General features: G+C 30.8%; 12 protein-coding genes across 12 annotated transcripts; 6 read left to right on the top strand and 6 right to left on the bottom strand.

Moving 5' to 3' along the window:
* Positions 1-3,778: 3,778 nt before the first annotated feature.
* On the bottom strand, positions 3,779-5,398 carry KAR5 (Kar5p; the record flags this gene model as incomplete). Its single annotated transcript, XM_011273139.1, has 1 exon — positions 3,779-5,398. The coding sequence occupies one exon, from the start codon at positions 5,396-5,398 to the stop codon at positions 3,779-3,781; it is 1,620 nt and encodes a 539-aa protein (XP_011271441.1).
* Positions 5,399-5,737: 339 nt separating this feature from the next.
* On the bottom strand, positions 5,738-7,192 carry BN7_6285 (uncharacterized protein; the record flags this gene model as incomplete). Its single annotated transcript, XM_011273140.1, has 1 exon — positions 5,738-7,192. One exon carries the CDS (start codon positions 7,190-7,192, stop codon positions 5,738-5,740), a length of 1,455 nt encoding a protein of 484 aa, XP_011271442.1.
* Positions 7,193-8,082: 890 nt separating this feature from the next.
* On the bottom strand, positions 8,083-10,506 carry RIM9 (Rim9p; the record flags this gene model as incomplete). Its single annotated transcript, XM_011273141.1, has 1 exon — positions 8,083-10,506. One exon carries the CDS (start codon positions 10,504-10,506, stop codon positions 8,083-8,085), a length of 2,424 nt encoding a protein of 807 aa, XP_011271443.1.
* Positions 10,507-10,890: 384 nt separating this feature from the next.
* Positions 10,891-13,287, top strand: DHR2 (RNA helicase; the record flags this gene model as incomplete). The annotated part of the gene is made up of 1 exon (XM_011273142.1): positions 10,891-13,287. The coding sequence occupies one exon, from the start codon at positions 10,891-10,893 to the stop codon at positions 13,285-13,287; it is 2,397 nt and encodes a 798-aa protein (XP_011271444.1).
* Positions 13,288-13,666: 379 nt separating this feature from the next.
* On the top strand, positions 13,667-14,977 carry FMP30 (N-acetylphosphatidylethanolamine-hydrolyzing phospholipase D; the record flags this gene model as incomplete). Its single annotated transcript, XM_011273143.1, has 1 exon — positions 13,667-14,977. One exon carries the CDS (start codon positions 13,667-13,669, stop codon positions 14,975-14,977), a length of 1,311 nt encoding a protein of 436 aa, XP_011271445.1.
* Positions 14,978-15,037: 60 nt separating this feature from the next.
* ECM31 (3-methyl-2-oxobutanoate hydroxymethyltransferase) lies at positions 15,038-15,991 on the bottom strand (the record flags this gene model as incomplete). The annotated part of the gene is made up of 1 exon (XM_011273144.1): positions 15,038-15,991. One exon carries the CDS (start codon positions 15,989-15,991, stop codon positions 15,038-15,040), a length of 954 nt encoding a protein of 317 aa, XP_011271446.1.
* Positions 15,992-16,390: 399 nt separating this feature from the next.
* EEB1 (medium-chain fatty acid ethyl ester synthase/esterase) lies at positions 16,391-17,695 on the top strand (the record flags this gene model as incomplete). Its single annotated transcript, XM_011273145.1, has 1 exon — positions 16,391-17,695. The coding sequence occupies one exon, from the start codon at positions 16,391-16,393 to the stop codon at positions 17,693-17,695; it is 1,305 nt and encodes a 434-aa protein (XP_011271447.1).
* Positions 17,696-17,738: 43 nt separating this feature from the next.
* Positions 17,739-18,800, bottom strand: PNG1 (peptide-N4-(N-acetyl-beta-glucosaminyl)asparagine amidase; the record flags this gene model as incomplete). Its single annotated transcript, XM_011273146.1, has 1 exon — positions 17,739-18,800. The coding sequence occupies one exon, from the start codon at positions 18,798-18,800 to the stop codon at positions 17,739-17,741; it is 1,062 nt and encodes a 353-aa protein (XP_011271448.1).
* A 223-nt stretch (positions 18,801-19,023) lies between these two features.
* BN7_6292 (uncharacterized protein) lies at positions 19,024-20,034 on the top strand (the record flags this gene model as incomplete). The annotated part of the gene is made up of 1 exon (XM_011273147.1): positions 19,024-20,034. One exon carries the CDS (start codon positions 19,024-19,026, stop codon positions 20,032-20,034), a length of 1,011 nt encoding a protein of 336 aa, XP_011271449.1.
* A 348-nt stretch (positions 20,035-20,382) lies between these two features.
* DFR2 (Dihydroflavonol-4-reductase) lies at positions 20,383-21,405 on the top strand (the record flags this gene model as incomplete). Its single annotated transcript, XM_011273148.1, has 1 exon — positions 20,383-21,405. The coding sequence occupies one exon, from the start codon at positions 20,383-20,385 to the stop codon at positions 21,403-21,405; it is 1,023 nt and encodes a 340-aa protein (XP_011271450.1).
* A 966-nt stretch (positions 21,406-22,371) lies between these two features.
* DFR3 (Dihydroflavonol-4-reductase) lies at positions 22,372-23,397 on the top strand (the record flags this gene model as incomplete). Its single annotated transcript, XM_011273149.1, has 1 exon — positions 22,372-23,397. The coding sequence occupies one exon, from the start codon at positions 22,372-22,374 to the stop codon at positions 23,395-23,397; it is 1,026 nt and encodes a 341-aa protein (XP_011271451.1).
* Positions 23,398-23,433: 36 nt separating this feature from the next.
* Positions 23,434-24,918, bottom strand: MSY1 (tyrosine--tRNA ligase MSY1; the record flags this gene model as incomplete). Its single annotated transcript, XM_011273150.1, has 1 exon — positions 23,434-24,918. One exon carries the CDS (start codon positions 24,916-24,918, stop codon positions 23,434-23,436), a length of 1,485 nt encoding a protein of 494 aa, XP_011271452.1.
* Between the last annotated feature and the right edge of the window lie 182 nt (positions 24,919-25,100).

The following is a 25,100-nucleotide window of genomic DNA, read 5'->3' on the forward strand; positions in this document are numbered from 1 at the left end:
ATACTTGATGCAATTTTAAATAGTTTTTACCCCAAAGCAAAGATCACCCAAGTTTTTAATTAATAAGTGTATCTACAAGCACCGTGTGGTATCAACTATGTTTATGTTATTGATTTGAATAAGTTGTTCTATAATTGAATCAATTCTGTGATCTATATGCAAAATGTTTAAACTCTGTGCTATAATTAACCTTGCATTGCTTAGCTACATATCAGTCCATAGAGTTAGAAGCACTTTATACGATTAATCGATATCAGTCAAAAAGTACCTCTTCTAATCCCTGGTTATAATCGGTACTAACTAGAGTCGAATAGAGATCTAATTCATATTAATATTTGCCTATCATTCAACCCTTTTGAGTATATATAAAGCTGAGGTGTTGTTATACACTATGAATAATTTATGGGTACATAGATATGTCGACAAATTCTCAACATAATTTATCTAACTTCATGTTTGAACTTAAATCTACAGTCATTTGACATCTTAATTAAGGCGAACAGTGAATAGTTATTAGTGAACAGTGAACACTCGTGTTTAAACTTTAGAACTGTTTTGTGAACATTGAAGATCTCTCTTAAACCTGTTTGTACCTTGTAGTACCTACATTTTCAAAATGTAAATCTTCCCAAACTTGGAAGTTGATCGAACCTCATATACTACCCATAAAGATGTTAATTGAACTTTAAATCATGACCTAATTTGGTTATAAAGTAAGGTGTGAACAAAACTGGATCATTTGGTACTGAGCCGCTTAATTCATTGTAATATCTGGTATTGAAAGTTTCCAAGTACTTATCCGATCTATATTTTGTCTCATTTTGGACCTTAATCCTAGAGCTTAAATTACGTTGATGTCTCAGACAAGTTCACTGTTCGTGTACACTTTAGGGGATCACTTCGATTCTTTTGATATAAGCGATCTTAAGCAGAATACAGGAACAGGCTATTACAGAAGTACATTCAGATCAAATACTAGCGAATCAAGATGACCTTTAGCATTCATTCATTCATCAGGGTTAGGCGAGTAGGAGAAACTGAGACATGAACGAATGCTCCGAAAGACACTACTAATTCAGCTTATAAACTCTCAAACAATTTGGTTCAAGGTCCAAGACGTCAAGCTCATACCAGTTGTAAAATTACGTTGTAATTTATAAGAGTTACTAGTCAATTGATCAGTAAATCATTTGAAAATCTCTCTGGAGGGCTTTAGCTGTTAAACTGGGGCCTAGTGAATCGTGATATACACAAGCTGTACCCGCTTAACTCTTGAGAAATCCCACCAAGATCCATAAATCGTCCATAATCTGCTGCACAGTACCTGTCTTCTAATTGTGAGTTCTTCTTCAAAATTCACAACCAGTAATATCTAAGCTTATTGAAAGTTATACTAGAAGCTAAAAGGTATCGTGAAGTTTATAAAGCGTATATGCAAAAGATTTTAAATCTTACCAAATTGTACATATTAGATTTTTTGTTACGATAAAAATGATCCAATATTTTACGCGTTTCAATGCAAAAATTTAATCGGTCTTTCACGCTGTACTTGAGTAGTGAACATGAAAAGTTTAAAACTGAACACTATTAAACAGATTCAATATTAGAACCAGAGTACTATAGCTTGTAAGTTGTCACTGGTCAATCCGGACAATAGGTTGTTTCTTCAGGATATGTTGATGCTTTCATGATTTCTTATAAAACTTTCCGGTACTGCTGTCTACAATTTTGACTCAGTTTGTATTTAAAGACGCGAAATTAGCTATTGCGTACTAATTGATGAAACTATGCGGTAAATTTAATACTAATGGTCTAATTATTATTCATAGCTGTTTTTAATTTTGAATATTTTATGGATCAGTACGTACCTCATGGATTCGGGTCCATATATAATACATGGTACTGGATCTATTGTTCTTATTACAAATTATTATATACGTATAAATATAATTTATATGTACTTCATTGATCGCGACGTGTAAAACATATATAGGTAAGTTAAAATAGTATCTGTGCGTAACTAATAACTTTTAGATAGTTGTGTTATAATGATTTCTATTATTCATCATCCCAGAATCCAGATTTATTGATAGCTGTAGTTTAAAGCTGGCAATAACAACCATGAGGTAATGGATGCAATAATTCACGAGATACAGGATACAGGTCAATTCTACTCGATCCAAGAACTTTCGATCAGTCCCAAATTTATTGCATGAAAGTATACCTCAGGAGTCAGCACTGAACAGCTGGAGAACTAGAAATCAGGTATAATATATGTAATAATATTAAACAACGTTTAAATTGTTTAGTCTATAAGATATAAGATCTGTAAACCAGTGGACACTTGTCACTCATGATAGCTTAACATTTTTAATGTTTGAATGTACCAGAAGAAGGTTATTTAAAGCTTCCTGCCTAAAGTTCCAGGAATCCTGCTAAAACATGCTTCAATCTGTTGAAATCTATGCGCTGCACAGGGCACAAAGACTGCTTAACCGTTTTCTAATTATTTCCGCTGGAAAAATGTAAGGCGTTTGTAACCTGTAACCTGTAACCTGTTCACTGTTCACTGTTCAGGCTAAGAGCTTCCTGTCTAGCAGAAATTTTAAGCCCATTCAGAGGAGCCTACGTCCGCCCAGGGGCCAGGGGGCAGTGGGCTATCCAATGTCCATGCCGCCTAGGGGCATTTGAGGGACGCGCAAATAGTCCGCTGAATGAAAAAAATATTCTCACGAGCTCACGAGTCACGAGTCACGAGTCACAAAGAGAACTTTATTTAGGCAAATTAGTGAACCATCAAGATCAAAATTAATTAAAAAAATTTTAATTCCATTGCAATTTCAATCCGCAACTTAATGTTATTCGAATAAAACTAGATCTATATATGATGATCTTCGGTGTGTAATTACTAATGTCTCTTATATAGTAAGTGTTTAAAAATTAAAACGTCAAACGTTTTAAATTCCACTGTAAAGCTTCACAAAGTGTCAACGACGCCCCGTGTGTTAAATACTTCGATGTTATACAAACGTTCAACTTCTGTTCAGTACTGCTGATCTGATATTGCTAATTAACGGCATTTGATATTGTACTCTCTTATAAGCTATACGCATACTACATAATTTTAGTTTGAACTGTGGTACATAAGGCATCCAGGAATCATCATCTATAATTTCAAAACGTCCATTAGCTAGTAGCTACCAACTAGCGTCGAAACCAGCTAATTAACCAGACAAGCTTGTTACCCAACAACTTCACTACCATTAAAGTACACCCTCCGGAAACAGTAATACTATGCTAGTTTATTGTCTTCCTGTACTTGTCCACCAAGCTCAAAGCTCAAACTTCTTATCCGTTTTGGTTGTTGTACATATCTTCCGAGTCTTTTTTATATACGGTGTTCCATTTTTAGATCTCTGTACTTTTTTTAGATCTGGGGAAGTAAATAAACTTTATTGAAAATAATGCGGACTTGAAAATTAAATAAATTGATCTACAATACATGGATTGTTGAAGGGAAGTTATGAAAAGAAGCTTTGCAAAACTTCTTTAAGGATGCTAATCTATTTCTGGAAACTCTTTAAAGTCTATTAACTGTCGATCTTTATAGCTTCGTACGCGCTTATGAATAGCCTATATCATTTGTTTCAATGGTGTTTTATCTATGTTTCAAAATCAATACTAGCTTATATCACTAACAGCTCTCATAAGTTCTTTTCATAGCTACAGATTGAAAGGATGTGATCAAACTTTGTAAAGTTCATATAATTAGTTATGGCTAATTAACATCGTGGTATACTATAGGACTTGAGTTTATCTCTATTCTATTAAACCTTTGGATAACATTGATTATAGAATCTCCAACAAACAGACCACATAACGTCGAGCAAAGTAATATGACCAAAAACCCAGGCTTTCTAGTAACAAGTCTCATCCAGTATCTCAAAAAAAAATAATACGTCAATCCACCTAATAACGTTAGTGAAACTCTTCTTGATAATACCTTTGAAGTGGAAGCTAGGAATATAAATGACTTCATGATTACATTATTAGTCAAAATATCATTAATCTTAACTAATGAACCAGTTGCAATATCGATCTTTCCAACCAATATATCTAATTCATTATCTAACTTCCTCGTTTGAGTTTGAATTTTGTTCATCTCTTGGTTCAATTCATCTGTTATTCTTTGGAAAACTAGCAATAATTCTTGTTCTGAAACGTTCAAAATTTCACCAATATTCATTTGGTCTAAATCTTTAAATGATTCAAGTAAATTTTGTGCAAATTCTGAGCTAATTGTAACAGAATTTTCAGTTTGTTTTAAAACATCTTTCAATTCATTGGTATCTTTCAATGATTTTCGTAAACCTTCTCCAATCTTTTCTGATAATTCATTATTTTCATATGAGCTTTGATATAATGATTCCAATTTGTCACTATATGAATTCATTAAATTGTTTATTTGTAAATCTCTTGTTTCCAGTTCTTGTACAAATATTTGTTTCATCCCTAATAATTCATTTAAAAAATCGTCACTGTTATATTGTGTGAAAAAACCATCCCATTTTGAACTTAAATCACTCATTTGATTTAAAACAATATCAGTCATACCTGTAGTATCATTTGAAAACACTTTAGCTAGTTTGGATGTGTCTTCTAAAACCGAATTCATATCTTTCAACTTCATTTCAAATTCATGTTTGGATTCATTAGTATCTTTCTCTAATTTTTCCAATACTTGATTCATAAATTTTTGTAATTCTTCAAATGAATTTAATGAAGTTTCTTTAAATTTTGATGACATTTCAACATTTGCATTTAAATCTTGTAAAATTTGTTCATAAACTTCTGTAACGTTCAAAAATAAGTTTAGAATTTCATCTTTTTCATATGGAAGAGATTCTTGGAAACAAATATCACCAATAGCCCTATAATTCCCACTATAAGTCGTCCACCATTGAGGACTCTTTTCCAATCCTAGTATACATTCTTGATAATCTATTGAATCTTCATCATTTCCAAAATAATATGTCTTTGGATAACATTCAACTGGATATGTGATTTTAGCAGCTTCGAATTCACATATTGATAATTTAGCTGCAGTTTCCACTCTTAAATTTGAATCTATACTATCAATACTATTCTTCAAACATTTAGATAAAATTGGTTCTAATGATTTCTTTATACAAGATGTATCATATTTGGGGTTTTGGAAAGTTTTGATGTCTTCTCTAGCAACATCTGTTAAGCTTCTATGTCGATTGATTATATCTGAAATTGAATATTCTGATTCTTTATTTAGTGTTGAATGGTTTATATCATTTAAGCCATAGTCAAATAGCTTGGAATCAACTAGGGTAAAAGCAAGAAAGTATATAACAACACTGCTTTTCATCTTGAGTTCCTTGACACATTGTAGATAATAATGAAGAAAGGAGAAATCTAAGATGCTTTAAGTTCTTTTAAATTTACCAGTTTCAAGACTACAAATATTTTTTTTCAGATGTGTATCATATTTTGTTACCGGGGAGTCCAAGACCCAAGACATAAAAAACACATTCGCGATAACATAGACCCAAACCTTCTGTGAAATTTTATGTGAATTCAGAATTCATATTTACATTTTATATAAGTCTATAGGCTCTCACTTGATTTATTTAATGAATATTTAAGGTAAAGTGGGTTTTATATACAGTTACAAGTAAATTAACTATCTCATAGATCCTTAAACATGCTATTGACTATTTGATTCAGCCATTTTTAATTTTATGGATTGAACAAAAGCATCTCTTGATTTTTTATCAAAACCAGGTCTACCAATATCTGCTTCTAAGATTCTTGTCAAAGCTGTATTCATAATACGTATTCCAAAACTTTTATCCACCTTTTCCATTTTTTGTAATTGTTTTTGTGCAAGTATAAAGTTACCATTTCTTCTTAAAGTGTACAAAATTTCTTCATTTAAAAATTCACCAGATAATTCTTCAAATTCTTTATGAATCGTTGTTTTGATTGCTGGATCATCATCTAATGTTGGAATGTGTGTTGTTAAATAGTTTTGAATGAATGGTTTGATTTTTATGATTTCATTCTTCAATTCATCATCTTGATATTTATTTTTCAATGCTTGAATTAAAGATATTATTTCTTCAGGTGAATTCGATCTTTTCAATAATTCATTTGTTAATTCACCATCTAATTGTGTATGAATAGCATCATCTAAACCGATTAATGAAGAGAAATATTGAAATTTTGGTATTTTTTTGGATTCATGTTTTTCTTGAGTTAATGAAATGTATGATTTTAAGGTGTTGGAAGAAGGGGTAAATCCTGTATTAATACAGTTGTCCATGAAATGTTTTGTATTTTCATAATCATCAAAATGGATATAAGTTTTAGCCCATGAGTCCAATACTTGAGCATCTTTATTCAATATTTTATATTTGCTAAATAATTGTTCTTTGAAATTGGTTAAAAAGCCTAATATTGAGGGATATGAATCTAGTTTATAATTTTGATTGATGATTTGATTGAGGAAATTAATGGTTATATCTTTAGATTCACTTGGACTTTCAATGTTGATAGTATAAGTTGTGATGAACCTTGTGACCTCTTCCAATACTGAAATATTGGTGGTATCTAATAGATTTTGAATGACGTAAAGTATTTTGTCTTTGTTATTAACTTTTGAGTCATCTGTATTGTTGAGATCTAATGCTAAGATATTATCTAAAGATTGACTTGTACCATCATAAATTTCTGATAATTGTGTTTGGGATTCATTTGATAAATTGGTCACAATTTTCTCAAATTCAATAGTGTTTAAAGTCTGATATTGCTTTGGAATGTTTTTGAAGTATGTTATAGCTTGTCTTTCAGAATCAAATCTAATTTTCTTCTCAACTGTTGGTTTGGAATCGGTTGATATAATAAATGATTGCAATGCACCTGTTCTGTTCACCATATCAGGTTCTATTGTCTTGATCAATTTGTCTATACCATTAGGTCTATAGTAAGCATTACAATAAACATCTTGAGTCTTTATTCTTTCTTTGAAGTTTCTATCTGGAACGTTTATAGCTTCTTCTTGAGATGATAAAGGCTTGACGATAGAAGCTCTCAAGTTATGGCTGATGAAATCAAGACTTTTGCTCCCTTTGTGTACCGTCTGCTTGATTGTATTCGACATGCCTACTTCTTGAAGTGAACCGTTACGCTCTTAAGGTGTTTTCAGATCTTTATAACTTTTCAATTTTGACGTTGAAGTTGGGTATTTTTTTCAAATTGGCGCGAATCTGTTCTATAAGATTTATCGGCCGAAAGAGTTTAATAGAAAACAATTTCTTTAATTAAGCATGCAATTTAAAGTATTTGAGGATTTAATTGTAATTCTTGAGCTCATTTTTGCTTTAAATAGGCTCTTGTATCATCAAACACGGTAATTTCAAACTTTTTTTTTGATAAAAAATTTTCAAAAAAGAAAAAGGTAACCTAATAAACCTTAAAATTACTTTAAAATTGTTTAAATAAAAAAAAGCCAAAATTTCAAAGTCGTTTTAACAACCAAATAGCAGTACCATAAGATTTTCCTAAACTTAAGGATTATATTCATATATTTACTAGTACCAAAATGGAGAAATTCGTTGTCATTATGTCATTTCAAATATTCCGAAGTAATTCTTGGCCGACCGAACTAGTATAGATATATTGTTAGCTGTACTTAAAAATTGCTAAGGAATCCCACTACGTACGGTAGAATATGTTAAGTGGTATAATATACTGAAAAATTATAAGCTACTACCGAAATACCTACAAAATATCTGTGATTTCAAAACATGAAGCTCCTAACTCCTAACGTATATTAATCACATTACTGGACTGAGGGTTAATGGGTTAATCATGTGCTTCAGTAAGTTTATAAAATTTTGGTGAATTTATACAGAATCATTCGAGATGTTAATTTGTTTGCTTCTATAGAGGATAATATACATAAACTACAATATATTGTTCATAAATATTTTCCAACTTCGTGAATTTTATCTTATTATTCTCTAAACAATTAACAAATTATGATTATCATTAATAATTTGGAGGTCTTGTTAATGGTTTTTTCTTACCATTTCTTTTATTTGGTGATGAAATTGAAAAATCTGGATTTGACATGATTAATAAATCTTGTGGTGGTGCTTTGGTCTTTTGTGGTGATGTTGAAGTTGGTTGTCTACTTGGTACAAGATCTTCTTGTAATGTATGTGGTGTACGTAAAACTTGTGGTGCTTCGTGAGGATTTTTTTCAAGATATTTTGGATTGATACCTCTTTGTGAAACTGATGTAAAGTTTGAAGATGTTATTGATATATTTGAAAATGATGGTGCTGGTGTTGGTCTTTTAGCTAATGGATCCGATAATGGGTATAAATCTTCTGATGATTCCTTATTAGATATTGTACTTGCTGATGGGATTCTTTCATGATGATCATATAATGAATCATTTGGTCTTAAATGTGATGCTGATGGTCCTCTATTAGGTCTTAGTAATGAATGACCTCTAGTTGGTGGATCTAATGGTGAATTTAAAGCTGATGGGACTTGTGATGAATAATTTGATGATGCATCACTTTGGAAAGATTCTGCACTTGGTGATGGTAATGGAGGTGCTTCAGATTCTTCAGGTACCACTGTAACGGATCTTGCAGGTGCACTATATAAGTCATCATCATCTTCATCATCAAAATTATTTCCATGTTGTTGATTATTAGCAGCAACACTATTTGAAGATGCATTTAGGTTCAAGTGTGAAGTCGAGCTTAATAAACTATCATTTGTTGCCAAATATTCACTATTATTAGCTATTGGAGTACCTTGTAATTGATCAATAGCATTAGCAATTTTAGTTCTATATGTTGCTTGTCTTGAAACATCATGATTATTTGAAGAAGATGGTGCTTGTAACATTTCATCCTCTTGTTGATGTTGATGTTGTTGCTGTTGTGATGGTGGTTCACTTTCATAAAGTCTTTTAGTTTCTTGAACCAATGGATGCGGATTTTCTTCATGTGGATATGCAGGTAATGTTGTTTCAGCATCATCATATTCATCGTTTGAATCATCATCATCTAAAGGTAATGGTGGAGCACTTGGGCTTTCATTAGATTCTCTTGATTGATCAAGTTCAACATTCGAAGGTTGTCCTATATCACCTCTATTTAAATTTAAAGTATTTGCAGCGATTTCTGAAGGTAATAAAGGTAATTCTTCTTGTATACCACTTGATGCAAATGGCATTGGACGAGGTCCCGAAGGTCTTGATCCAACATGAGGTGTACTATTACGATCATAACTTCTTGTACTATAATCATTATCTTCTGGATATGGTGCATTCCATCTATGTTGTTGTTCCTGTTGTTGAGATGGAGGTGATGAAGTTGATGGGAAATCAGTATTTGGAAGATTTGTTGGATATGGTGCAGAATAATCAGGTGAAGAGGATGTATTTTGTGGAATTAAAGGTTGTTGTTGTTGTGAATAAGGTTCATCTTGATATTGATTTGGTTGTGGTGAAGTTGAATTTATGATATGTTGTTGAGTTGAATCTTCTGGTAATGTATCATTATAAGCTGCTCCTCTATAAGCAGTTGATAAAGGTGCCAATATATTTTCTGGTGATCTATAACCTGTTGAGTTACTTTGTGCACTTCTATTATTTTCACCACGCATTGAATCATATAATTGAGTAGATGGGTAATTATTTAAATCTTCATTTGTTCTAGTCACATTCATAGTATTATCATAATTTTCATCATTTTCATGAACAAAAGGAGCTCTTTCATCTTCATCTTTACCTTCAAATGATTTGGAGCCGAATTTTGTATCTGAATTACCATCCACAGTACCATAACCATAATTTAAAGGTTGTAAATGATAATCATTATTATTGAATGTATCTTTACGTTTTAAACCTCTTCTTGATGAAATTGTTCTTCTCATAATACATAATAAGACACCTGAAATGGCAATTAACACTGTAGAAGCTAAAATAATCCATCCACCCCAATCCAAATGTGGGACAAATAATAATATATCAACTAAAAAGGATAACAATGAGATTAAGAAACTTGGAATAGTCCATAACAATAAGAAAAACAAAAATCTTAACGAATTTGAAGGTCCATGCCAGTGTAATAATACTGATGAGACAAGTGAAATAAGTACAAACCCAGCAGCTATAGGGTGAACAACTAATAATTTTGATACTGAATGTCTTGCATTTGAAGGTAGTGAAAACCCATCAACATCACCAAGTTCTTTACCACTATACCCAATAGCAGGGTTTGAGCATTTATCACCATGACATAGACCGAAAACACCAAATTTGTAACCATCATAAGTGCACAATGTTATTGAACTTGTTATTGGGACTGAAAGTATTGTAATCAAATGGAAAGCAAAAGCTATAGCTAGGACAACAGCTAGTGTAGTAGCTGGACGTATACGAACTGCCATACTCTGAGTAGCTGTGTGGACATGAATCACCTATGCAAAGAGAGGGAGTGTGGGGTGTGAATGCAGGTCTTTGATCCCTGTTTACTGATAGTTGATATACTTTCAAGATTACTTTATGAAACAATTTAAATTTCAATGTTTTCAATTTCCATTTTTAGCTGATCCACAACAGCCACACTGAGAGAAAAACACACTAGCCACACTGAAAACCCAATACGGTAATTATGTGGCTAGTGCTAAAGAAATGCTGCTCTGACCGATGGGATTTAAATTTTTCGAGTATTAAATATACTGATTTTAAAGAAATTATTAGTAGGTTTAAGAAAAAGGAAGGATAGGTATTTGAAAGGGGTTATACCATCTTGGGATAAGCGTATAATAAAGATGAGTTGGAAGGGGAATAACCAAAAACTTCATACAAAATTTGAAGATGATGTACCTAAAAATGAAGTATTGAATACACCTGAATATAATGATGAAGTAACGTCAACAGAAGTTAATAAATCTAAAAAGAGAAAAAGAAAGAAGAAGACATCTAATGATCTTGAAGCTAAAGATCAAGAAAATCAAACCAATATTTCAAAAGATGTTAATATTGAAATTTCAAATGGTAATGATCTTACAGTGGAAAGTCCTAATTCAAAACAAGTCAAATCAATAGATCAAGAAGATCGTAAAATACATAAATTACCTAAAGTAAACAACAAAAAACCTAAAATAAGTACCAAATTGAAAACCAATGGCAATGGGAAACCTAAAACTGTGAATTTTTTCAGTGATGATGAAGAAGAACAAAGAGATGGAAGAGGTATTGAATTATCAAAAGAATCAAGAATTTTAAAATCAAAACAATTATTAAAAATACGAGAAACTCTACCAATTTATAAATCAAAAGATGAAATAATATCCAAATTACAAAAAGAAAGAGTCACTATACTTATTGGTGAAACAGGTTCAGGTAAATCTACACAAATTCCACAATTTTTATTACCTTTAAATAAAAAAAGTATAGCTGTTACACAACCTCGTCGTGTTGCAGCAATAAATTTAGCTACAAGAGTTGCTGAGGAAGCTGGATCCGCATTGGGTGATAAAGTTGGTTATTCTGTTAGATTTGATAATAAAACCACTCATCATACAAAATTAAAATATTTAACAGATGGTATGTTATTAAGAGAATTAATGGTTCAATCTTCATTACCTGAATATTCTACAATAATTATTGATGAAGCACATGAAAGAACAGTGTTAACTGATTTATTAATGGGGTTCCTAAAGGAATTATTAACCAAGAGAAATGATTTAAAATTAATCATTATGTCTGCTACATTAGATGCTGAAAAATTTTCAAAATTTTATAATGATGCACAAATTTTATATGTCGAAGGTAAAATGTATAATGTTGATCGTCTTTATTTAGGTGAACCAGTGGAAGATATTGTTGATGCTTCAATCAAATCTATTGTTCAAGTTAATAATGGTGAATTAGAAGGTGATATCTTAGTTTTCTTACCAGGTCAAGAAGAAATTGATAAATGTGTTGGATTATTAGAAAGAATTGCACCAGGATTACCAAGAGAAGCTCCATTAATTGTTCCATTACCTCTTTATGCAGCATTGCCACCTGTGGAACAAGCTAAAGTGTTTTTACCATTGAAAGCAAGAAGAAGAAAAGTTATTTTAGCTACAAATATTGCAGAAACTTCTATTACAGTTCCAGGGGTTAGATATGTTATTGATTCTGGGTTACGTAAAGTTAAAGTTTGGAGACATCAATTAGGATTATCAACTTTGCTAACAGCACCAGTTTCTAAAGCATCTTCCACTCAAAGAGCTGGTAGAGCTGGTCGTGAAAGAGAAGGTAAAGCTTTTAGATTATATACCGAAGATGATTATGGTAAATTACCAAATCAAACAGAACCAGAAATTTCAAGATCAAATGTTACATCACCTGTATTAATGTTAAAAAGAGCAGGTATTGATGATATTTTAAATTGGTCATGGTTAGAACACCCTGGGCAAGAATCATTATTATCATCATTAACACAATTATATCAAATTAAAGCACTTGATGACCAAGGGAAAATTACAAAATTAGGTTTACAAATGGCTATATTACCATTAGAACCACAATTATCAGCAATTTTATTGAATGCATATGAAACTGGTTGTTTAACACAAGTTGTTGATATTGTATCATGTTTATCAGTTGATAATTTAGTTATGAATCCACAATCCGAATCAAGAGATGAAGTTAATGAAAAAAGATTAAGTTTATGTATCCTAGGTTCAAAATATGGTGATTTATTAATGTTGAAAGAATTATTAGATTTTTATATTCAATTTGATAATTCAAGAGAAAGACAACAATGGTGTAAAGAATTATCATTATCATTCCGTGGATTTAAAAATGTTTTGAGAGTACGAAATCAAATTAGACAATATATGATTATGTTAACAAAAGATCAACATTTATTTGATGAAGATGAAGAAATTGGTAATAAACCAATGGATATTTCATCAGTACTCAAGGCTTTTTTAATTGGGTTTGTATCAAATACAGCTATTGGTATGCCTGATAGATCATATAGAACTACAGCATCAGGTCAATTAATTTCAGTTCATCCATCATCAATGATTTTTGGTAAAAAGGCAGATGCAATCATGTATACTGATTATGTGTATACTACAAAAGGCTATGCTAGAAACGTGAGTGTGATTGATTTGTCGATGTTACAAGAGGCTGGATCACATCTTTTGGCATCAAAGACCAAGGTATAGAGTCATTTTTGCATATATAGAGTTTAATAGAGCATCAAATTAATTGTAATATTTAATAAATAATGACTTTTTCTGTAGAAGGTTGCGAAATGATGTGCTTTTGAACAGAAAGCCAAAGAGAATCTGAGAGATTGGCTTTGTCTGACACTAAAATGATCTTAGTTTCCATATTTTTGGTGTTCAATTTGCTGATCTTAATTTGACGCTTTTCAGGATTTAAAAAGATTTAAATTTCCGGAGATTTGAAATCTAAAATTTAAGCTTCCAAAAACATGTCAAAACAAACCAAAACAAACCGAAACATATCAAGAACATCACCAATAAACAAAAATAATATAGCTTCTATTACCAGCCAGAATATTCACTAACTGCTTCTTCAATGGCTCTTTCAATACCCACAAAGATCGGACTTGGTATAGTGGCATCTTATACTTCATATGCTCTTTATGTCTCATACGCAGCAAATAAAGAAATCACAAAAAGATCACAATTAGAACAATTGAAAATTGCAAATTCCAACTTAAAACCTGAAGAAATCCATGGTCAAGCAAGTTTAATTGATAAATATTTAAGTTTTACTGTTGCTGGTAGATTTGAAAATCCATTTGAAGAATATAGAGTCCAAACATTATTTGAATTTTTTTTATCAAGAATATTAGAATTATTTGAAGGTAAAAGTAGAGGTAATGTTCCATCAAATTCCAAACTTAGAGAATTATTACCCATATTCACACCAGATTTTGAACTCCTAAGAGAATCTTCATTAAAAGATAATCCAACTAAAAAGGAATCCAGTGATCCTAAGTTACCAAAATTCCAAGATCGTTTAACATTTACTTGGTTAGGTCAAAGTTGTTCATATATTTCAATAAGTGGTGTTAATTTCCTTACAGATCCATTATTTGCAAATTATTTAGTTAATCCATATTTAGGCCCAAAAAGAATAACTCCATCACCATGTAAAATTGAGGAATTACCCAAACCACATTTTATTATGGTTTCACATAATCATCCTGATCATTTTGATGAAGAAATTGCAGATAAATTACATAATGAAAGTACATGGATTGTACCATTAGGTTTAAGGAAATCATTAGCCAAGAAGGGGATTTTCAATATAATTGAATTAGATTGGTGGGATAGAGTTAAATTACCCGTTAGTGAAGATCCAAATAATCATTATGAAATTGTATGTACACCAGCAATGCATTGGTCTGGTAGACATTTATTAGATTCAAATTCATCACTTTGGTGTTCATATGTTATTTTAAGAAATAATAAACCAATTTTTTTCCATGCAGGTGATACAGGATATGTTAATGATTTATTTAAAATGATTGGATCCAAGTATGGATATGGTTTAAAATTAGCAATGTTACCATGTGGACAATATTGTCCTCAATGGCATCAAAAACCTCGTCATATAAACCCGGAGGAATGTATTAAAATTATGAAAGATTTAAAAGCCCAGAAAATTATTGGGGTGCACTGGGGGACATTTGTATTAAGCAGTGAACATTTTCTTGAACCAAAATTAAAATTAGAAGAATTAGCAAAAAATTTAAATAAAGTTTATGATATATTTGCAGGTGAATTTGGTAAAACTTTAGTTATGGATTTAAGTAAAGATAATGAAGAAATTGGTGAATATATACCTATTAGAGATGGGAAATCCGTGTTGATAAAGTGAAGATCCTACAACATGCATTGGGATTAATTTATATTACTATATACACGAGATTAAACTAGTCTATTTTTTATTCTTTAATTCATCAACTTTTTTAATAAAATTTTCATAATGATCATCTTTAATTTTATAAGTATGAATACCTAATTCAGGAAATTTCTGGGATTTAACATCATTAATATATTCACCAATAGCATCAATACTTAATTTATAACCATTTAGATATTTTTTAACAAATTTTGGATTTATTTCACTATTTGTTAGGTTTAATAAATCAGCTTGAACAAGTACTTGACCACTTGTATCAGGTCCTGCACCAATACCAATTGTTGGTATGCTTAAATTTTCTGTAATAAATTTCCCAATTTTTGCAGGAATAGCTTCTAATACCACTGCAAAAGCACCAGCTTTCTGTACTTCAAGGGCATCTTGATAAATATCAAAAGCAGAATCTCCAGTGTTTCCTTGGACTTTGAACCCACCTAAAGAATTTGATCTTTGTGGAGTTAACCCAATATGTGCCATAACAGGTATACCAACTTGAGTTAAACTTTTAATAGTTGGAGCAATTTCTTTACCACCTTCTAATTTAATAGCATTTGCTCTTCCCTTGGAGATTAATTGAACAGAAGATTCTATAGCTTTTGAAATAGAAGATTCATAAGAACCAAATGGTAAATCTGCTATAAGGAAACTTTTTGTAGTACCTCTTGAAACAGCACGACAATGATATAGGAATTCATCAAATGGGATTTCATTAGTATCTTCATAACCAAGGGCAACCATTGCCAAAGAATCACCAACAAGAATCATATCCACATCAGAATCATTTGCAATTTTACCAGATATATAATCATGAGCTGTTAAAACTGAAATTTTAGTATTTGAATTATATAATTGACGTATATCGTTTAAAGATTTTCTTTTTATAATACTTTGAGCACTGAATTTGACATTGGTGGAATGGAATGTCCTTATGAACTGGAGACTATGTCTCTTGATCAAAGGATGGAGCATTGTGGAGGAGGTGATCTTGATCTTTGACGTTAGTATTAATGTTGAGTATTAATGATTGAAATAATAATTTTTCAACGGTTTAAACGAGATCGAGACCAACAAACCAACACGAAATAAACACAGCAAATCACTACAATTATCACATATAAAACACAACAAAATATCCCATAATTTCCCTCGTATTCCATTGTGTTTTTTCTTAATAATTGGTTGAATTTCCACTGTGTTTTAATTTGTTTCCCAACATTTCAGTCTTTCCGGCATTCTTTCAATTTGCCGAGGAAATAATTTGATCTTTTATACTGGAAATAAAAAGTGTTGATAATTGAAATTTGAAACAAATTAAACAACAAGATCAACTAGAAGTAGATCAACGAGAACTAGAACAAAGAGCTCAAGATGGTCGGTTTCATAGGGAATGTGGAAAGCTTCCAAGCAGACAACACTGTCAAACTACACTTGAAAAACGGTGGTGAAGATGGTACTTCTATAATACCTTTCAAAGAAGTTGTTAATTCAGTGGATGGTTTATCAAATGGTTCAAAATTCTGGTTAAAACCGTGGTTATTCACTGGGGATTTACAAACAATGTATCTTGGTGCTGCTGATTACTCCCGTGAGTTTCAAGTATGGTATGGTAGAAGACTTATTGAATTCCCTGATGGTGGTAGTTCAACTGCTGACTTTGCTATACCAAAACCTGAATCAACAGAAGATTTTTATAATATTGCTGCTAAAACATTACCATCAGGTTGGCCAAAACAACATCCAAGAACAAGATTCTTCACACCAGAGGAACTATCACAACAACCTAGTAACGATACAAAACCATTGGTTATTATATCTCATGGTCTTGGTTCTGGATCTCATGCACCAGAAGTTAGATCTATTGTAGATAAATTAACCAATATAAATGGATTTGAAGTTGTTGTTTTAAATTCAAGAGGTTGTTCAAGATCAAAATTAACTTCTGGTGAATTATTTAATGGTCTTGCCACTGATGATTTACGTCATTTCGTTAAATTTATTCAAAACATTTATCCAAATAGACCTTTATTTGGTATTGGACTTTCATTTGGTTCTACTGTATTGGTTAATTATTTAGGTGAAGAAGGGGACCAATCACCATTTGTTGCATCTGTTACATTATCAAATCCTTGGGATATGGTTGATTCAATGTATAGATTCCCCAATAGATTTTTAACAAGATTTTTATTTCAAGATGTTACAACTTCATATTTAACAAGATTATTAAAATCAAATAGAGAAACATTATTAAAAGAAGGTTTAATCACTGAAAAGGATTTAAAACATAAATATACTTCAATAAGTGATTTTGATAATAGAATAACTGCACCTTTATATGGATTCCCAACTTCTTGGACTTATTATAGAGCTGCAAGTTCAATAAATAGAATTTTCAATGTTCAAACTCCTTTATTATCAATAAATTCATTTGATGATCCTGTGGTTGGTGTTCATTCAATCCCAACGGAAGAAGCTAAACATAATCCATATATTGTTCAATTGAGAACAGATCTTGGTGGTCATTTAGGTTATATTCAATCTGATGGTGATTCTTGGGCATCAAAGAAAATTTGTGAATTTTTTAAAAATTTTAATGATTTAGTTGATACTACAAAGAAACCTGAAACTGATTATATAAAACCTGTTTCAAGATATGATTCAAAATTACATTATTAGATATATTCATAGATATATTATTTGATTTATATTCTATTTGTAGCTACTTCCCATCTTCACCTCTCTTTTCTTTCCATTCATCATTACCACTTTGTCTTGGTTGTACTATATCGCTTTGAAGATATATTGGTTTTTGACCATTCAATTCCAATTTTTCAATCGAATCTTCTATACTTAATTTATAAATTTCATCTTTACCCAAGTTTCTCCTTTGATTAACTGTTAAAAACCTTAATATCTTTTGTAAATCCAATTCATTAATTTTATTTCTTGGTAATGATTTATCTTTATCAACAACATATCTCTTGGAAACATCCTGGGTACCATCAATACTATAACTTATAACATAACTCATTTTTTTACCCCATCCTTTGTTATATAAAGTTGGATTATCAAATGATTCTTCACACGAATCAATATGAATCCATCTTTTTTGTGATTCAGAATAAATTTCACACCAAACATGATCTTCTGCATTCCAAACATATCTTGTTCTTATCCCCATGGATCTAAGTATTAAACAAAAACAATTTGCCCATTCACCACATCTACCTTTTTTTGTTTCTAATAATTTCACAGGATCATTATATCTTGGGAATCTTATTATTGAACCATCTCCCTCACACTGGTAAACTTCAACGGAACTTGCATTCCCATCTTGTGATTCCAAAGCAGTTGGTGGTTCTACTCTTATTAATCTAGCTTTCCCCTGTAATGTAGAAGTTTCAGGTTCATTAACCCATTTGAAGAAATCATGTTTAAACCATTTTAATAATTCCATAACAATAAAATCTGTATAACCATATTTGATATCTAAAGTATCACCTTGTTCTTCTTGTTTCTTGGTACGTTCATCAACTCCTTGATAAATTTTACCTAAATCAATAACATCTAAAGCAGCTTCCTGAGCCAATGGATCTTCATATTTGAAAATAGAATTGAATAATTGTGGTAATTGTCTTCCAAGGGGACTCTTCACCACCAAATCTCTATAGATTTTAACAAGTTCAGTATAATCCTGTTGATTTTTTGAATAAACATGTTCCTTATAACGATTGTTCAAATCACCAGCAATTTTATGGAAATCAATTGAATTTGAAGTCATTTTTAAAGTGATTTAATGGGTTTTTGGTTATTCCTTCGTATATTTGTTTACTTTTTACTTTTGAACTCGCGATAATAAGCAATAAACATCATCAAATTGCTTGTAATTACACGATATCACAATCAAAATAATCACAAATTGCTAAAAAGAATGTGATATAAAAGGAGGTGGATATCTCATATATTTGATCTTTTCATCTATTTATTCATCAGTTTAGTCAAAGATGTCAAAAGTATTCGTTACCGGTGCCACTGGGTTTATGGCCCAACATTTAATCAATCAACTATTATCAAAAGATTTCAAAGTTATTGGTTCAGTTCGTTCTACTGAGAAAGGTGACAAGTTATCTTCATTATTTCAAAACTCCAATTTCCAATACGTTATTGTGAAAGATCTTGTCAATTCTCAAGATGATTTTGACCAAGCTTTGAGTGCACATTCTGATATAAAATATGTTTTCCATACTGCTTCACCTGTTTTTCCTAAAAATTTAAAAGATGTGGAAAAAGATATGATTGAACCTGCTATTCATGGTACTCAAAATATCCTAAGATCTGTTCATAAGAATTTACCAAATGTGGAAAAATTCATTTATACTTCTTCATTAGCTGCTATTCGTTCTGAAGATGGTTATAGCCAAGATGAAGTTGTTACTGAAGAATCATGGAATAATGTTAAATTAAATGAAGCTAAAAATGATAGTGGTAAGGCTTATGAAGCTTCCAAGACTCATGGTGAAAAAGCTGTTTGGGATTTCTTCCAAAAGAATCATGATGTCAATTTCAAATTTTCCATTATAAATCCAGTTTATATATTTGGACCTCAACTATTTGATGAATATGTTTCAGAACAATTAAATTTCTCATGTGAAATTATAAACAAGATATTGAAAAAACAAGATGATGAAATTTTGGGTTATTCAATTGATGTTAGAGACGTGGCAAAAGCTCATGTTTCATGTATTGAAAATTCTAAAACTGATTCTCAAAGATTACTTACAGCATTAGCACCTTATAATAATCAAACATTAAAAGATTTGATTCATAAACATTTCCCACAAGTTTCAAATAAAGTTGATATTGGTAAACCGGGTTCTGATCAAGAAGTTTTCAAAGGTTATTATACTTTAGATAATTCAAAGACTAAAGAGATCTTAGGGTTTGAATTCATACCACAAGAACAAACAATTGTGGATACGGTGAGTCAAATCTTGAAAGTTCAAGGAAAGATCTAAGATATATACCTATAAAATGAATAGATTAATATCTAGATGATATTGTAGTAAATCCGATAACAATAGAAAGTGCCTCGAGAGACATGACAATATGAGACATTTGAAGAAAAAATGAAATGAATATTTCTTTCAATTGAATTAACTGATACTTCTATATATATTGTATGTGATTTGATTAGTTTTTCTGTTTAATTTGTAGTAGTACTTGAACTTACTAATTGTGGACATTGGTGATTATCGGAATTGCGCAATCTCAATCTTTTGATAGGGATATAAAAGACACAATGGATCCTTTTTTCAACTTCAATTGATTTATTTCCTGATTTAAACAAAACCAATTCTCAAATCATGGCTCAAACAGTCTTTGTCACAGGTGCCACTGGGTTCATTGCCACTTATGTTATCAAACTCCTTTTAGAACAAGATTATATCGTTATTGGAACAGTTAGAACGGAGGAAAAGGGTGATAAGTTGTTAAAACTATTCGATAATAAGAGCTTTAGTTATGTTATCGTTCCACATTTAACTGACTCAAAGAAAGATTTTGATCAAATTCTACAATCTCATCCAGAAATTGAAATTGTATTACATACAGCTTCACCTGTTTTCCCAAAGTATTATAAAGATGCTGAACAAGATCTTATCTTACCAGCTATAAATGGTACCAAAAATGTCCTAGAATCAATTGCCAAATATGGTTCTAATGTTAAAAGACTTGTTTATACTTCTTCAAATGCTGCTGTACATTCAGTTAATCGTGAAGGACCAAATTTTGTTGAAAATGAGGATTCATGGAATGATGTTGAATGGGTTCAAGGTGAGTCTAAAGATATAGATGCTGGTACAGGTTATAGAATTTCTAAAACTTTTGCAGAGAGAGAAGTTTGGAAATATAGTTCTAATAACCCAAATGTTAAAGTTAGTGTTATTAATCCAGTTTTCGTATTTGGTCCTCAATTATTTGATGAAACTGTTCATGAATTAAATTATTCAAGTGATTTGGTTGGTTCTTTAGTGACAAATGGTAATGGTGATGATTATAAGAAATTCCAAGGTAGTTTTATTGATGTTAGAGATGTGGCAAAAGCTCACTTATTTGCATTTCAACATGATAATACTATAAACAAGAGATTAATTTTAAAAGAAAGAACATTCACTGAACAAACATTGTTAGATATAATTAATGCCAAATTCCCTCAACTAGCAGGTAAAATTCCAAAAGGTTCACCAGGTTCAGATAAAGAACCATTGAGTAAACGAGTTGTTTTAGATAATACTACAACAAGAGAAATCTTGGGGTTTGAATTCATTTCTTTAGAGCAAAGTATTTACGATACAATTGATCAAATCATTAAAGTTAAAGGAATTTAGTCTATATACACTATTATATTTTCCTATTTACACCAGTTGAATAACATGATATTTATACATTTTACCACCTCTTAGTAATGGAACTTTCCCTTCAATTAATCGATCTTTACCCAATATAACATTGAATCTGCTGATCATACACAAAATGTCCTGAGATCTGTTCACAGTAATTTACCTGAAGCTGAGAGATACATGATATCTGGAATATATTTATTACAAGCTGGTGAACTTTATGGTGACAGCACAAGCATCAAGATACCACGAACGATAAGCATGATGATGATTATTATTATGAAACAGTTTGCTCAACAAGTTAGACATTTAGCTAGTAATATACGTAGATGAGAAAGTGTTACAATCTCATTGGTCAAATTGGGTTTACATCTATGTCATGGTTTCGGTTACTAATAAGTATAGATTTATCATTAACTATATTCAAAACAGAAGTAAATTCCATTACAATCATCATTGATAGCTGGTTGATTCAAGCATGATCATATTCTCTGACAACAACATTCATTCAAAAAGGATCGATATCGAACTGGAATTCCTTCAGTTTATTTATACTTCTTCATTAGCGTTATACAAAACTTCCAAATTTTTTCATGCGCATCGTACTGAAAAAGCGGTTTGGAGTTATCAGATCTATTAAAGTAATATAATGCGCATGCAAAGACATGGGATCAATAGGAAAACTTTGAAGGAAAACACAATGGAACAACTAATTGAAAACATTTGTTTCAATTGAATTATATCTCAGAAATATTTGATCTGTATCAGTTTGATGTATCTCGTTAGTTTATTAATTCATTCTACCTGATTGTTTGTATACCTTTACTTAGTAATTGTGGCTCAATCATTTGATAAGCTTGATAAGCATAAAAGACATAAAAGACACAATGAATCCATTTTTCAATACCATAAAATTCAATTGATCTACTCAGAATTGATATTAACTCCCATATAATGGCTCAAACAGTCTTAATCACAGGTGCTACAGGGTTCATTGCCACTTATGTTATCAAACTCCTTTTAGAACAAGATTATATCGTTATAGGAACAGTTAGAACAATGGAAAAGGGTGATAATTTTGTTAAAAACTTCCAAAATGACAATTTCAGCTATGTTATCGTTCCAGATTTAACTGACTCAAAGCAACATTTTGAACAAATCTTGCAAAGCCATCCAGAAATTGAAATTGTCTTACATACAGCTTCACCCGTATTTCCAAGGTATTATAAAGATGCTGAACAAGATTTGATTTTACCAGCTATAAATGGTACAAAGAATCTTTTGGAATCAGTTACCAAATATGGTCTTAATGTCAAGAGACTTGTTTATACTTCTTCAGATTCTGCTATTCATTCGGTTAATCGTGAAGGTCAAAATCTTGTTGAAAATGAAGATTCATGGAACGATGTTGAGTGGGTTAGAGGTAATTCCAAAGATATAGATGCTGTTACAGGTTATGACGTTTCCAAAACTTATACTGAAAGAGAAGTTTGGGAATATAGTTCTAAGAACCCAAATGTTAAAGTTAGTGTTATTAATCCAGCTTACGTGTTTGGTCCTCAATTATTTGATGAAACCGTTCATGAATTAAATTATTCAAGTGATCTGCTTGGTTCTCTGGTGACAAATGGTAATGGTGATGATTACAAAAGATTGAAAGGTGGGTTTATTGATGTTAGAGACGTGGCAAAAGCTCATTTATTTGCATTTCAACGTGATAATACTATAAATAAAAGATTGTTTTTGAATGAAACTACCTTTACAGAACAAACATTATTAGATATAGTTAATGCCAAATTCCCTTCATTACATGACAAAGTTCCAAAAGGTGTACCTGGTTCAGATAAAGAAACATTAAGAGAAAGTTTTACTGTTTTCGATAACACTAAAACAAAGGAAATTTTAGATTTTGAATTCATTTCTTTAGAACAAGGTGTTTTCGATACAATTGATCAAATCATTAAAGTTAAAGGGATTTAATTTAACATCTATATACAGTTATATATAATTATCTATTTACACTAGTTGAATAACATGATATTTACCTTTACCAACTCTTAATAATAAAACTTTCCCATCAATTAATTGATCTTCACCTAAAAGCATTGAATCTGAAGTATCAATTCTAATTCTATCAAAACCTTGATAAACACCACCACTTGAAATCAATTTACGTGATTCATTTTTAGAAATTTCTTGAACTTTTGATAAAATAAAACTAAATGGTTTATTTAAAAATTCCTCTTTAGGTAAAGTTTTCAAAACATTTGCATTTTCAAAAGCATCAATTAATTCATCTGATCCAATATCTGGATATGGTTGATCAGGCAATGGATATAAAATTGAACTTATAATTGCAGCTGATTTACCTGAACCAACACCATGAATTAAATCTGTAACTTCATTTGATAAGATTCTTTGTGCATATCTTAAACTTGGATCTTGTTCATGTTTTGAAATGATTTCTTCAATTTGTTTTAATGGTAATAAAGTGAAAATTTTTAATAATTTAGAAACTTCAGAATCTGGTGTCTTAATAAAATATTGGTATAAATCAAATGATGGTGTGATTTTGGAATCAATGAAAACTGCATTTCCCGCACTTTTACCAAATTTTTCACCTGATGCAGTGGTTAATAAAGGTGCAGTTATACCAAATGATGATCTATTTTTCAACGAATCTTTTTTATTTAAATTTGTTTTCAATCTATTAATTAAATCAATACCTGCAGTAATATTCCCCCATTGATCATTACCACCAACTTGAATTGAAACTTGTTCATTACGGAATAAATGCCAAAAATCAAAAGCTTGTAAAATTTGATAAGTAAATTCATTAAATCCAATACCATTTTCAGATTCTAATCTACCTTTAACACTATCTCTTGCTAACATTTGTGCAACTCTTATATGACGACCATAAGTTGATAAAAACCCTAAAAATGAAACATTTTCCCACCATTCAAAATTATTTTTAGATTTAATTAAACCTTCTTCAATTACATGAGAAGTACTTAAATATTTTGCATATCGTATACCATTTGTGAAAAATCCTTCCAATTGATTTTGAATCTTGGTAACATTATCCAATCTTGTTTGATCTTCCATCATTGATCTTTCAGTAGTTCTACCACTTGGATCACCAACTGCACCCGTGGCACCACCAACTAATCCAATAATATTATGACCTCTTAAATTAAAATGTAACAGGATGATTAAAGGTAAAAGATTCCCTAAATGAAGTGATTTTGCAGTTGGATCAGCACCACAATATAACCCTAGTTTAGTCTTGTTTAATAAATTTTCTAAATCTTCTGGATTTGAAGTTTGTGAAATTAAACCTCTTTTAGTTAAATGTTGAATTAGAGGTTCTTCAAGATCTTTTTGTAATTCATTTTGATCAATATTGAATGAAGTTGTTGATAATTGAGTGAATCTTCTTGATTGGGATGATAATGTTTGGGATAACAATCTTAAAGAATTACCTTTTGAAAGAAGCATTTTATCCTGTGTTGTATGATTCCAATGTGGTTTATATCGGGTATTAAAGATGGATACTTTATGGGCTCTAAATTTTAATAACGACCAAAATTCGCGACACATATACAAAAATATTGAATTTATATACAAATTAGATCAAGAAAATACTACAATTTGAAAAGGTTTAATACTACAATTAACTT

This window comes from Wickerhamomyces ciferrii, contig 00262 (assembly GCF_000313485.1).
Source record: "Wickerhamomyces ciferrii WGS project CAIF00000000 data, strain NRRL Y-1031 F-60-10, contig 00262, whole genome shotgun sequence".
Lineage (NCBI taxonomy): Eukaryota > Fungi > Ascomycota > Saccharomycetes > Phaffomycetales > Wickerhamomycetaceae > Hansenula > Hansenula ciferrii.